Source organism: Lipomyces japonicus, assembly GCF_038497905.1.
Source record: "Lipomyces japonicus strain CBS 7319 unplaced genomic scaffold V1514scaffold_18, whole genome shotgun sequence".
Lineage (NCBI taxonomy): Eukaryota > Fungi > Ascomycota > Lipomycetes > Lipomycetales > Lipomycetaceae > Lipomyces > Lipomyces japonicus.
Window position 1 is genome coordinate 170,426 of NW_027117830.1, and position 13,296 is coordinate 183,721.

Genomic DNA, 13,296 nt, shown 5'->3' on the forward strand with positions numbered 1-13,296 from the left:
AGAAAAAAAAAACGCCTTTCCCCATTATACAAAAAAAGTTGTGCGTGATTGCAATAAAGGACAATCGAATGCTTGAACGAGACGTGACGTTGCATAGCCATGATTATGATTTTAAAAAAAAATTAATAATAGGAATAACAAAAAAAATAAATGATTATGCATCGTCATCTTCTAAATTCGGGAATTCGACAACAAAGCCTGATTTTTCCTGACCGGTTCGGTAAGCAATAACGCTGCCGTCCCTGAGTCCCAATGCCTCGATCGTTTTGGCCTTGGTTCCATCTTGATCGGATATTTCTTTCCAACCTTTGGAGAAATTTGCTTTATCAATTGGCAATCCAACGTGAACGTCTTCAACCGTGATTTGGTCTTGATCTTTTTGATCTTGCCTCGCTGGTCGATCAACGTCAGACCCATTCACGGTATCAAAAGATGGCTTTGGAATGACAATGTCGTCTGATCCATCACCCCCATCATTATTGTTAGTGGCATTTTTAAATGACGTGTCATTAAGTGCCTGCACGATTTGCTGTTTGAGTTCTTTAAATGATGCAGACGGGGGCAGCAAAACAACGATTGACCGCTTGCCTGCCTTGACCTTGATAGTGTACGGAACAACGAACGCTTTTGGCGGCTGGTAGGTCGTTTGTTTAGCATGGCAACCAGATCATAGTATTTCTAAACAAACATACTTACCATGGTTTATACAATTTCTAACGGTGTTTATAAGGCTTCTACGACTAAACCGTAGAGGTTGATTCGCACTCGCCAGCAAAACAAAAACCAGGGCTAGGGTTAATATGTGGTCGAAGGCAAAATGATACAAATCATTGTCCAAGACGTGCATGCGTTGTTTACCTATTTGAGGTGAAATACATTTGATTATATGGTTCCGCAAAGATGGCGACTCGGATGAGATCTCGGCCAAGCTCACAAAAGTTTGTGCCAATGCTACCCGAGTCAAATGGTGAGGCAGAAGTTTGGAACAAGATCTCTGCCGACTTGCGGAAGTTGCCCGACCATGCGAACTTGAACGAATCCGTGCAAGTTTCGATTACCAAATTGGAAGCATTACTAGGTAATGATGATTCTGATCATGGTGTTAAATTGGAAAATGAAGATGGTGCGTGAAAAAAATATATATATATATATATGATCGTATGTTCTAATTTTTTTTTTTTCTTTTTATTTTTTTAATTTAGATTTAAACACGAAATTGGCCACATTGGATCAATTAAAAAATTTATACTTGCGACAATTAGAATATGCACAAACTGAGAAAAAAATATTGGATCAATCGTCAGAGGATGTTTCGATCTTGATTGCGTTACGGCAAGCATCAGAACAGGCACCGCCGAGTGACGGAAAAAGAAAGAAACGAAAAGTGGAAGAAGTTGCACCGGAATCAAAGAATTTGAAGAAAGCAAGGAGGTTAGTAAAAAAAAAAATTATAAAGGTTTGAAGAGCATGGACGGGGCTAACTAATGTGGATGCAGTGGTTCGGCATTGCCTTTGGAAGCGTTGCCAATTAAGGGAGCACAGGTTGCGTTCAGGCTAAAGAAGCAAAAAGGTACGGACGTGGAATGGATTCAATGTGAAATTACAAAAGTTATGGGCGAAGGCAATAAAGTCAGGTTAGTAAAACACTTACGAGGTTTTGGTTAAGGTTTTAATGATAGTATTTATTCTAACAACGGTGATTGGGTTTTAGATATGAGGTGCAAGATCCTGAACCAGATGAAAATAATAACCCGGGTCAGTCGTACAAGGCAGGACCAAAGGACATAATCGTGATTGCCGAATCATCGACTGAGTTGCCACCATACGCGCCTGGCACAAGAGTTCTTGCGCGATATCCAGAAACGACTACTTTTTATCGGGCCGAGGTAACGGGCACGAGACGAGCTGGCACGTGCAGGCTAAAATTTGAAGGAGAAGAAGAAGTTGGCAAGGAGACTGAAGTTGAACGACGGCTTGTTTTGGAATATCCAAGGTGACCATGATGATGGAATGCGGGTTGGGTAGTGTTTATTTTATTTTACTTTATTTTTTTTTTGTTTGGTGCAGATTTGTATGTAATGACTTTATGATATTGAATTTTGTATATTTTGTTGCTTCTCGATTTGAAGACCACGATTAACATCTGAAGTGAATTCTCGAACCTGAATGCTGATCGGAATTAAAGAATCGCTGGAATGCTTGCGAATGGCTTCATGATTTTGCTTCAAAAATTCAAGCTCGGGCTTCAATCTGGACAGTGAATGATTTGTTAGTCGTTTATACATAATTTTATAATTGAATATAAGTCGACGGGAATACTTATGTATATGAACAATGGGTTTATACGGGTCCGATTGGGATGGCATTGTAATGTAATGGAATAGTGTGTTGACCAAGAGTGTTGAGCACTTAAGTTTATGTTTTCGTGAACTGCGCGCAGCCAATGTCAGGGGAAGATTTACACTGCCTTAATCATCACTAACCATATGCCATGCAGTCATCGATAGCAGGCATGTCCGATCCCAGCATCAACGTGCTATGGTCATTGGTAGTCGATCTTTCGTCGGCATTGCGAGCAAACCGAGAAGCCACCGCGCGCCTGTTCCGCATTGCCGAATCAGTGGCGAACACGTCCACGGCCGAAATTGCGGTCACGTCAACGTCGAACGCGTTGGCCGCGTTGGAAAATCTAACAGGTTCAGAATTATCTGTAGGTTTATTTTTATTTTTATTCTATTTGTTGAGATACAAGTCATGATTGACTGCGGAGAGCACACAGGAAACAGAAATAATACAAGACAAAGCCGAAGTGATCAGTCAGTTTGCCCAATTAATTTTTTTTTACATTACACGCGGGAGAAGGTTGGCATACTAAATACAATTCATTAATATAGAAAACATCCGGGGTTTGCTTACTGAAGATTCAAGCCGGCTCGCACATGAGAACAAGATTCTACGTGACGAGGCCCAGGCCGCACGGGAGGAAGCAGCCGATTTGGAAGTTTTGACCCAGCAATACGATCACACGCTGGACCGCATCATGGATGCCCTGCGGCAGCATGCCACAGATAATGCCACGACGTTGCTGGATCTGCACAAGACGTACCGGACCCAACTGGATCACGAGCAGGCCAAGTACTCGAAGCTTTTTGACCTGTTTCTAGAACAGGAAAAGCGCATTCGCGGCTTGACTCAGAACTTGCGAGCCGCAGTCTCAGCAGCGCACAATGACGGCGAAAACGGCGATGGCAACGACGGCAGCATAATCTCTGCCATGCAAGCGCTGGAAGTGGAGAATCAGGGATTGCGCAGGGCACTTGGCCTTCCATGAGGGGAGCCACAGGGATTCAATAAACGTACATATGTGCGTGCACGTGAAGATGATTATTATTACAAGCAAGACTCACATAACATAATACATGACGAATAAATATCGTATCTTGAAATTTTTTGTTAAAAGAGCTGGGCCAAACGCGGAATTTAACGGGGGTCCGCACAGCCTCAGCACAGCCGCAGCACAGCCAGCGCCAAACAATAGGCAAAGTTTAAGGTTTATTCAATCTCGCATTTGCCTCATTGGGTTAGGGTAAAAAACTTTTTTTAATGGCGACCAGAAGCAGGAACAAGCTTTGTCGTTGTGTTTTTAGCGTTTCGTGGTTGCCGTGGGATGACGACGACGGCGGCACAATGGTTATGAACGCGTCAGGGCAAGAAGATGGCCAAATCCCGAGTCAAGAGTTTAAATATCCGGCTCGTTTCCCCTCGGCTTAGTTTCAATGCACCATCCTTTCTCGTTCGCATCATCGCTACATATAAACGATGACCACCAATTCATTAAAACCCAGAGGCATCATTGCTTCTGTAGAAATTGCAGTCTACGTGCTAACGACTTTGTTTGTATTTATCAGCAAGACCAGGTATCGCATTGAATTTAGAAAGCAAGGCGGATGGGTGTACCTGATCTTGTTCTTGGTTCGTAAGTATTATTCGCTTCATGCACACCATGCGTTTTATGTTCATAATGCCTAACTGTTGTTATGCAGTTCGAATTACGTCTTGTGTTTTGGTCATTGTGCTTGAACTCACCAGTAATCCCACCATCGGCCTGGTGGTTGCCCAGGTCACGTTGACCGCGATCGCGTTGACTCCGTTGCTTTCTGCAGCCATTGGCTTCCTCAAAAGCGCGGCCAAGTTCGGCACCGGTCAAGACCTGCCTCGATTTTTTGTTTATGCTCTTCGTCTTTCCAAGTTGGCGTTGCTAGCTGCCATCGTCATCGGCATCATTGCCGGTTCTGACCTGGCAAACGGTGCCGAATCAGTGAGCAGTGCAAACAACGGCCGATATCTGACCAAGGTTTCTGCATTGATCCTTCTTGGAGTTTTCGTTTCCATATGCGTTTACACGGCATGGTTTTTAAGCCATGGCAACAGCCTAGGTCACTTTCGCACCATCGTCATCGGTGTTGGCTTGTCGTTGCCTTTTTTCCTGGTTCGAATCATTTACTCGATTCTTTCCGCGTTTACTCTTTCAGGAAGTGGATATTTCAGTGGCGGTGTTGCAAACAAGTTCAACACCATTAATGGAAGCTGGCCTATTTATCTCGTCATGGCAGTGCTGTCGCAGTTTTTCATCACCGTAATCTTATTTATCGCTGGCGTGGCCATGCAAAAAGACATCCCACAGCGGTATCAAAATGAACAAGACTTGGAAAACGCGAGCAAAGAATCAGCGCCTGATTCTTCGTTTTCTTTTCTTTTAAGACGGTTGAGATAAACCGAGTTCCATTAATTTATAATAACAATAATACATTAATGATACGATAGACCTTTCGGGCATTTTACTTTCAATTATACATAATTATAATGACTTACAACTAATAAATTTTTTTTTTTTTGGAATTCGAAACTCTGTATCACCCATCGCGGCATTGTCTGAACACCATCAGATACCAATCTCATCATCATCATCAGCAGTAGCAGCATTCTGATTGGTTGATCGAATAATGTCTTGTTAATATTGTACACAACATCTTAAAACATGCCCGGACAAGCGTTCGTTGTAGTCTTACCCAATAGAGTTAGTTTTTTTTTTTTTTTTTTGATTCCGGCTTCCAGAATAAGTGAAAGCTTGTGCTGACAAGAAAAAAAGAGGGTTTGGTAGAAGATAAGGTTATCGGCTTGGCGCAAGAAGAAAAAGTAAAGTGGATAACTTACACATAATATATTACTTGTCATTGGACATTTTGCGGTCTCACTGGCTGAATTTAAAATCTGCTATACTTTCACGAACTACTCAGCGGCAAAAGGCTGAAGAGACTAAAACAAAAAGGACAGTGAGAGCTACGGGATGATTTGGAGCGACTATACAGATACGGAAGAAAGTACAAAGCGTTTGAGATTCAGGGTAGTAAATACAAAATAAAACCACAAAACGTGTTGCATTTCAACCGCGTATACAGCGCGTCGCAAAAAAAAACGCGTCTAAAAAACGCGTAATTAATTAAGGTTTCAATTTAACTAATCAAGGGGTGGTCCAAAATCTTTGTCCTTTTTGTCCTCCCCCTTCTTCCGTTTCTTCTTTCTTCGTTCATTTGTGATCAGCTTGCTTCCTTTTTCAGTTTTTTTTTTTACAGACATGGCTTCAGAAATTGATCACTTGGCTGCGTTAGCATCAGACCCGTTTGAACCAGCTACGCCTCGTCCGAGAGGACGTCCGGCAGCAATCACAAGGCCCAACCTGCCTTCATCACTGGGCGGATTACGAAGCGATCCGTTAGCACCATCACAGCAGCCCAATTTTTTAGGTTCACATGCTGATGAAATGGAAATTGATAACAACGATCCAGATGATCATCCGCGAGCTCGGAATGAACGAATCATCCCCAAAGTGGTTGACCGAACCGGTGAAGAAGTCGGCGACACGTTTCAAGAATTTCTTGAAACTTTTGTTGATCCTCTTGCTGATCCTGGTGATGACAACCCAGAAAAATTATACATTAGAGAGATTCATAACATGAGGGTTAATGAGAGGCTTACTCTGTATATCGATTACACTCATGTCACGAGAGTTCAAGCCGGAATTCTAGCTCAGGCCATTACGGAACAATATTATCGTTTTCATCCATATCTTTTGCGTGCCCTGCATAAAGTTGTCGAGAAATACGAACCATCCATGATTTTTTCTCAAGCAACAGCAGATACTACGTCATCGCAAGGTAGGTCTACCACTGTTGCAAGCACTGTTGGTTCGAAAGTCAAGCAACGAGAAAAATCACTTCAGATTTCATTTTACAACTTGCCACTAATTCAACGTGTTCGTGATCTTCGGACCGAACGTATCGGATGCTTGTTATCGATATCTGGCACCGTGACTCGATCCTCTGAAGTTCGTCCTGAGTTATTCAAGGCCACCTTCACCTGCGAATCCTGCCAGGCCGTTGTCGAAGGCGTCGAACAAATGTTTAAATATACAGAACCCACCATATGTCCCAACGAATACTGCCAAAATAGAATGTCTTGGAGTTTAAACGTGGCTGCTTCACGGTTTTCTGACTGGCAAAAAGTCAGGATTCAAGAAAATTCAAGCGAAATTCCTACCGGATCCATGCCAAGAACGTATGTTTTGAATCTCTCACCGGTTAGTGATTGACAATTCAATTAATTTTTTTTTTTTTTTTTTTTTTTTTTAGTATGGACATTATTCTTCGAGGAGAGCTTGTGGAGACTGCAAAAGCTGGGGACAAATGTGTTTTTACCGGCACATTGATTGCCATCCCTGATGTTACTCAATTAGGGCTTCCAGGAGTAAAACCTGAAGCCACTCGTGAAGGCAAGAATGCTCCTCGATCTGCTGATGGATTGTCAAACGGTATTTCAGGTCTTAAGGCACTCGGTGTTCGTGATTTGACTTATCGGCTTGCATTTCTTGCCTGCACGGTGTCATCGGCGGATGCAAAAGATTCTGGCAAATCTGACGTTCGTGGTGATGGCGAACAGGGAGAGCAAGAGCAAGAAGATTTTTTAAATGAGTTGTCTCAGGAACATTTGGACAACCTTCGATCGATGGTTCGTGATGAGGACATTTACAATCGCTTGGTTGACTCATTAGCGCCCACAGTTTTTGGCCATGAAATTATTAAAAAGGGTATTCTTCTTCAACTTATGGGCGGCGTTCACAAAGTAACCCCGGAAGGGATTCATCTTCGTGGTGATATCAATATTTGCATTGTCGGTGACCCATCAACTTCCAAGTCTCAATTTTTAAAATATGTTTGCAGTATTTTGCCTAGAACAGTATATACTTCGGGAAAGGCCTCATCAGCTGCTGGTCTTACCGCTGCCGTGGTTAAGGATGAAGAAACTGGCGAGTTCACGATCGAAGCTGGCGCGCTCATGCTGGCCGATAATGGCATCTGCGCGATCGATGAGTTTGACAAGATGGACCTGTCCGATCAAGTTGCCATTCATGAAGCCATGGAACAGCAAACCATTTCGATTGCCAAGGCCGGCATTCATGCCACGTTGAACGCGCGCACGTCCATCCTGGCTGCGGCCAATCCTGTCGGTGGCAGGTACAACCGCAAGACGTCATTGCGAGCCAATATTAACATGTCAGCACCCATCATGTCCAGGTTTGATTTGTTTTTTGTGGTGTTGGATGACTGCAACGAACGCGTGGATGCTCAATTGGCAAGTCACATCATTGGCATTCATCGCAAGCGAGATGATGCGATTGCGCCTCCTTACACGACCGAACAATTACAACGATACATTCGATATGCTCGCACGTTCAAGCCCAAGATGACTAAAGAGGCACGAGAGTTTATGATTGAAAAATATAAGGAATTAAGAGCTGATGATGCTCAAGGGTTGGGCAAGAATTCGTATCGCATCACGGTGCGGCAACTGGAATCATTAATCAGATTGTCAGAGGCAATCGCAAGGGCCAATTGCGTGGACACGATCACTCCCGCGTTTGTGAGAGAAGCTTATAATTTATTGAAGCAGAGTATTATTCACGTTGAAAAGGACGACATTGAAGTTGGTGATGATGACGAGGACGGACCTCGTGACGTGCCAGTCAAGAATGAACGCTTGCCGACGAATAATATTAACGTTCCTTCTGAAAATGCAGTCAAGTCTGTTACAAAGATTACGTATGACAAGTACGTGTCAATAATGAACCCACTGATTAGGCATATTCGGCGCATGGAAGCCGATGGTTCCGAGGGTCTCACGCTTGAGGAATTAACCCAATGGTATCTCGAACAAAGAGAGGATGACTTGCAAAATGAGGAAGACATGATTCATGAGCAAGATCTGGTTCATAAAGTTATTCGAAAAATGGTTAAGGACTCCGTATTGATGATGCTTCGAGGTGAAGGTTTCCCCGATGAGAGCAACGAGCCGGTAGAAAAAATTGTTTATGTCATGCATCCAAATTGTGCTATTGCTGATGAGGAAGATGATTAAAAAACTTTGTACGGGTTTAATTTTGCTCTCTTGGAACAAATTTTAAATGGGTTTTTTACATGGGGAGTTTTTTTTTATATTGGATATTTGCTTTATAGTTTTTATAATTCAGTGGGTTTAATCTTAATGTCGTGTTTTGTGTTCACTAATCTCTTGACTGGTGGTGCCTATAATTATTTACTCATAATTAGGAGGCAAGATACTTCGCTACTGTTGCAGACAGTATGTATCGTCCATACGGCACGTACTTACCATGCATCTGATCATGAGTCTAACTAGAAAAAATTCTTAAAAACGCAGGCAGCGAACACTACCGTAAATTTTTCAGTTTATTTATTACCAGCTCGCTTTTTTATATATCTTGAACTACACTACACTACACTACACTACACTGCAAAAAAAAAAAAATAAAATAAAATAAAATATAATACATATGTACAACACTTTCACCATGTTTCTTCCACGTACCGTCCCGCCTTGTCCATGCTTGCGATTATCGACTTGCCATCATGACCGAGCCTGTCTAACGATTCTTCAATAGCGGCTCGAACCGCCTTCGGCATCTTGCCCTTGCTGCCACATACCCACACGGAGCCGCCACTGAGAATTATTCCAGTCACCGTGTCGGCAATCTTGGTCGTCCGCAACGCATCTTGTACGTACCGGTACTTGTTCTCGTCCCGCGAAAACACGGCGTGCACTTGCGTGCCGGGCTCATTCTTGTTACTGCTGTTGTTATGGTCCATCGACAAAATGCCATTGTCAGTGATAACTTCGTCCGCACCGGTAATTTGCTTCCATTCTTGCCTATAGTAAAAATCTGCCTCGACATGCCGATTGCCAAATATGAGGACGGTCTTGCCTACGGTTGCCATTCGTTGGCGAATTAAAAACCGCAACGGCGCAACACCCGTACCCGGACCTACCAATACGACCGGAACTTGGGGACCTGGTAATGGCACCGATGGTGGTTGGATCTCGTATAGGAGTTTATCACCCGGCTTGAGCGCGGCCAGGTACCGCGTGCAAACGCCGTGCCTGATCCGCCTGAGCACCGTGCGATATTTGACAATGGCAACAAGCAATTCAATCTCGCCGTTATCAGTACGACCGGCAATAGAAAACTGGCGTGGGGTTAAACGCGGGAATGCTTCCAACAAGTACTCGACCGGCAGGCGCACGGATTCAAACTCGGTCAGGCATTCGAGCGCGGACCGGCGCGGCCGATCCGCATAGTCGTACCGGTCCTGAGTAAATTCTTGATTACTGGCATCAGCAAATTCTTGAAGTTTTTCTTTCTGCTGATCGTTACCGGCAGAAAAATAACTCAGGACTTCAAAAAAAGATGCTCGAGGTACGGACGTGAGGTCGACATGGTGCGTAATCAGGGACCGCAATGTTAGCGGTTGCGACGTGGCCCATTGTTGCACTGCTGGTGGCACGGCAACCAAGTTATCAGCCACATCGTCCCAACCTTGCGATGATATCAGCGCCTGTACGGATGTGGCGTGGTTGGAAGGGTATATGGCCACCGTGGATCCAGGCACGATATCCGACTCTGAAAATTTTACACCGGCACCATCTGAGTCTGAATCTGTTTCAAGAACAAACTCTCGAACATCCTGAAAATGTTCCACCGGGGTTATGCGCGTGTTGGTCTTAATCTTGCCCAGGCGAATCGTGCTAGTCACTCGAGTGTCAAGTTGGCCTGCATCGATCATTCGGTCGGGCATGACCACAACCGGATTTTCTGGTGGCAATACCGCGTACCGCGCAATCGGATCCACTCCTGCCGGTAGTGGACTCTGCACCAGCAATGCGTCTATAAATGTGGCTTCCCACGCTGCATACGCGCCTTCCACGCCGCCGCTGTCGCTGGCAGATTCATCACCTTCGCCACGCTTGCAAACCTCAGTACCGCCTAATTGCAACAACCGGGCATGAACTTTCTTGCCCGCCCAATTAAACCTCGCATAAGCTGAATCCCCTAAGCCAAACGTGGAAAATTGCAGACCCGCGCATGCGCCCGCGGCCAGCTTGCGCCGTAACATGAACTTCCACAATCGTCGTGCATGCCGTGGAATCTCGCCATTCCCTGTAGTCGCACACAAAAATACAACCACCGGTCGTGTTTTGTCATTATGATTATCGTTAGCGTGGTGATGGTCATGACCGTGCGAAATGCCACTGAACAGCAAGCTCGCAATCAAGCCGGTCTCGCTGGCGTCAACCACGCGAGCCGGGAAATGAAACCGCAGCAGGCGCCGGCGCAGACAATCAGCCAGGGCATGTGCAGTTCCTGTTTCTGAAAAATATACAATCACGACCGGCGGTCCATTGGTCATTTTTGTTTGATACTGCTTCGAAAAAAAAAAAAAATGGAATCATGTGCAATGTAAGTACACGCCCCTTAATTTGGTAAGAGCGTTGGGTTTTGATGAATCATTCGGCTTGACCTTGTCGCACGCACAAACAAAAAGAAACAATGTTCCTGCGGCAAGTTTCACGACGGATCGGTTGCTCAGTTAGGACCAGGAACTATTCATCCTCAACCTCATCTTCAAAACTAGGCGGCGCGTTTAGCAATGTTGACCTGCCAGCGTTGTCACCCGCCACCAGGTCGTTCCTGTCCCGGCTAATCAGGGTCGACCAAGCAGGCGAGCTAGGTGCAGATCTGATATATAACGGCCAATATGATTGCTTTAAACGCACAAATCCTGAACTTAAACCGTTGATTCGGCACATGTGGGATCAGGAAGTGCACCATCACAACACGTTCGATGACTTGCAAACCCGGCACCGCGTGCGGCCGTCACTGTTCACGCCGGCATGGAAAGTAGCTGCGTACGCGCTCGGGTTCGGCACCGCGGCGTTGGGCAAGGAAGCTGCCATGGCATGCACTGTTGCCGTCGAGACCGTGATCGGGCAGCATTACAACGATCAATTGCGGGTATTGATTGATGTTCTTGAAAACGAGGCGCGTGCGTCCGATGGCTCGCAAAGCGAAGAACTTCAACATCTTGCAAACACGATCAGACAGTTCAGGGATGATGAGCTTGAACATTTGAACACGGCGATTGAAAACGACGCTGAAGCAGCAAGACCTTATTTGCTTCTTACCGAGACTATCAAGGCAGGGTGCCGAACAGCCGTATGGGTGGCCGAACGGGTTTAACATTACAAATTAAAAAAAAAAAGAAACAATAGTAACTTTGTACACCATGAATTACAACTCCATATACCTTTTTACATTGCCTGGTCTTGAACATCGGCGTGGGCTTCGCCCGCACCTTCGCGCGCCCATACTCCAAGTCGGTGTTCATCCCTGACCTTGTCCGCCCATGCCCCCAGTACGGCAGTATCCCACTCGGTCAGCTTGTCCACAACATCGCCACGCAACCGCGTGACTTCGTACCCCTTCCGCCCCGTGCGTTGCAGGACCGATTCCATCACGCCCGGCAGACTTGCCAACACCTCGGTGCCGTGCCGTGAACCAGCCAGGATGAGTGCCACGGATAAGAGGTCTGGCACCGGCAGTCGCAGTAACCTTGCCGAGTCAAGACGTAGCAAGTCAATCGCATCATCTGATTGGCACAAGTTTGCCAGCACGGTCATGAGTGACGCCTGGCCGACTGGGAAATTTCGAATCAGTTCAGGAACTTGCGTTACCAGATAGCTTGAACTAATGCGTGACAATAGTACTTGATCTGCGTCATCCCGCACCGTCAGATTCTTGACTAATGAATACTTGACGTCCAAATTTTGGAAAAGGTCGTTGCTGAGCTTTGATAACGACGCAATCGTGCGAGCCGCCGCTGTTCGTTCGAGCGACATGGCACCGGATGACTGAAATACCTTAACCATTGATTCATATACTGGCTGCACTATTGAGTAAAAAGAAGGTGGCAGATTTAACGTGTTGAGTGTCTCGTAAAATTCCATCGTCGTGATTGACGCCAGCACGTCATCACTGCTCAAGGGGAATACAAGCAATAACGGATCCTGCAATCCAGCAAAGCCGTATCTTTCCAAAACAATGCGCACTATGGCCTGCGCTCGGGAAATCGTCACCGCAGACGCACCATCAGCACTTGATACGATCTTGCTTAATTCTTTAATCACGACGCCGCGCGCCCAGTCCGAAACTTGCACGTACCGGAAAACCGCGTTTTCAACCCTGGCAATCAACCCTTCATCAACGTTCGGCAACGTGATCAACGCAACCACTTCTTTCACGATAACTTCATTCTCATCACCAAGATCGTACAGGCTTAAAAGATCAACCGCGGCCTGCCGGATCTTGTTCGCCGTGTCAGCATTGGCGGTTGCAATCAAGGCTTGCGAGCCAATGCAATCTGAAATCTCCTTCCAGGACGTGGTCCGTGATGTTATTATCGATTCAATCACATCATTCACTAATGCATCTATAACCAACGCAGGCACGCTGGACAGTGACAGCACGTGGCTTAGCGCTGGCCATACTAATGACAATGACCCAGTTGCCGGAGCCTTCGACAACCGGACAGCATTAACATGAGACCGCACAACCTCAACCGTGGGAGGCGACGAAGACGTTGTGTTTAACAGATATGTAATAAGCCCTGCATATGGGTTCATTCTTATCTTAGTTCCTCCTCACGATGGTCCCTAAACTTGCTTATTTTATCTATGTACTCTGCTTGGACTTGAACCGAATAATTTGATTTACGACAGTTAAACCTTGCGTTAAGTAACTTGTTTTGTAATCGTGGGGTTAGGTTACAGAGCAAATATGGCCAAACGCGTCGTCGCGTAAATTGGTTTCGCTTTTTTCCCATCTTTGTT

At 45.4% G+C, this 13,296-nt stretch overlaps 8 protein-coding genes across 8 annotated transcripts; 5 read left to right on the plus strand and 3 right to left on the minus strand.

The window, feature by feature from the left end:
• Positions 1-154: 154 nt before the first annotated feature.
• Positions 155-699, minus strand: V1514DRAFT_319900 (uncharacterized protein; the record flags this gene model as incomplete). Its single annotated transcript, XM_066925972.1, has 2 exons — positions 155-634; positions 697-699. The coding sequence occupies 2 exons, from the start codon at positions 697-699 to the stop codon at positions 155-157; spliced, it is 483 nt and encodes a 160-aa protein (XP_066783522.1).
• Positions 700-815: 116 nt separating this feature from the next.
• Positions 816-2,118, plus strand: V1514DRAFT_330629 (SGF29 tudor-like domain-containing protein). Its single transcript, XM_066927530.1, has 4 exons — positions 816-1,123; positions 1,203-1,431; positions 1,497-1,634; positions 1,712-2,118. Exons 1-4 carry the CDS (start codon positions 901-903, stop codon positions 1,995-1,997), a joined length of 876 nt encoding a protein of 291 aa, XP_066783523.1. The 5' UTR covers positions 816-900; the 3' UTR covers positions 1,998-2,118.
• A 394-nt stretch (positions 2,119-2,512) lies between these two features.
• On the plus strand, positions 2,513-3,769 carry V1514DRAFT_356859 (uncharacterized protein; the record flags this gene model as incomplete). Its single annotated transcript, XM_066929649.1, has 2 exons — positions 2,513-2,714; positions 2,895-3,769. The coding sequence occupies 2 exons, from the start codon at positions 2,513-2,515 to the stop codon at positions 3,329-3,331; spliced, it is 639 nt and encodes a 212-aa protein (XP_066783524.1). The 3' UTR covers positions 3,332-3,769.
• On the plus strand, positions 3,723-4,879 carry V1514DRAFT_330635 (uncharacterized protein). The gene is made up of 2 exons (XM_066927531.1): positions 3,723-3,976; positions 4,044-4,879. The coding sequence occupies exons 1-2, from the start codon at positions 3,820-3,822 to the stop codon at positions 4,772-4,774; spliced, it is 888 nt and encodes a 295-aa protein (XP_066783525.1). The 5' UTR covers positions 3,723-3,819; the 3' UTR covers positions 4,775-4,879.
• Positions 4,880-5,525: 646 nt separating this feature from the next.
• On the plus strand, positions 5,526-8,849 carry V1514DRAFT_293579 (MCM2/3/5 family-domain-containing protein). The gene is made up of 2 exons (XM_066925373.1): positions 5,526-6,615; positions 6,690-8,849. Exons 1-2 carry the CDS (start codon positions 5,636-5,638, stop codon positions 8,470-8,472), a joined length of 2,763 nt encoding a protein of 920 aa, XP_066783526.1. The 5' UTR covers positions 5,526-5,635; the 3' UTR covers positions 8,473-8,849.
• Positions 8,773-10,833, minus strand: V1514DRAFT_330639 (uncharacterized protein). Its single transcript, XM_066927532.1, has one exon. It carries the CDS (start codon positions 10,815-10,817, stop codon positions 8,919-8,921), a length of 1,899 nt encoding a protein of 632 aa, XP_066783527.1. The 5' UTR covers positions 10,818-10,833; the 3' UTR covers positions 8,773-8,918.
• On the plus strand, positions 10,794-11,682 carry V1514DRAFT_55816 (ubiquinone biosynthesis protein COQ7-domain-containing protein). Its single transcript, XM_066930063.1, has one exon. The coding sequence runs from the start codon at positions 10,958-10,960 to the stop codon at positions 11,645-11,647; it is 690 nt and encodes a 229-aa protein (XP_066783528.1). The 5' UTR covers positions 10,794-10,957; the 3' UTR covers positions 11,648-11,682.
• Positions 11,666-13,157, minus strand: V1514DRAFT_330643 (uncharacterized protein). The gene has a single exon (XM_066927533.1). The coding sequence runs from the start codon at positions 13,087-13,089 to the stop codon at positions 11,719-11,721; it is 1,371 nt and encodes a 456-aa protein (XP_066783529.1). The 5' UTR covers positions 13,090-13,157; the 3' UTR covers positions 11,666-11,718.
• Positions 13,158-13,296: the final 139 nt, after the last annotated feature.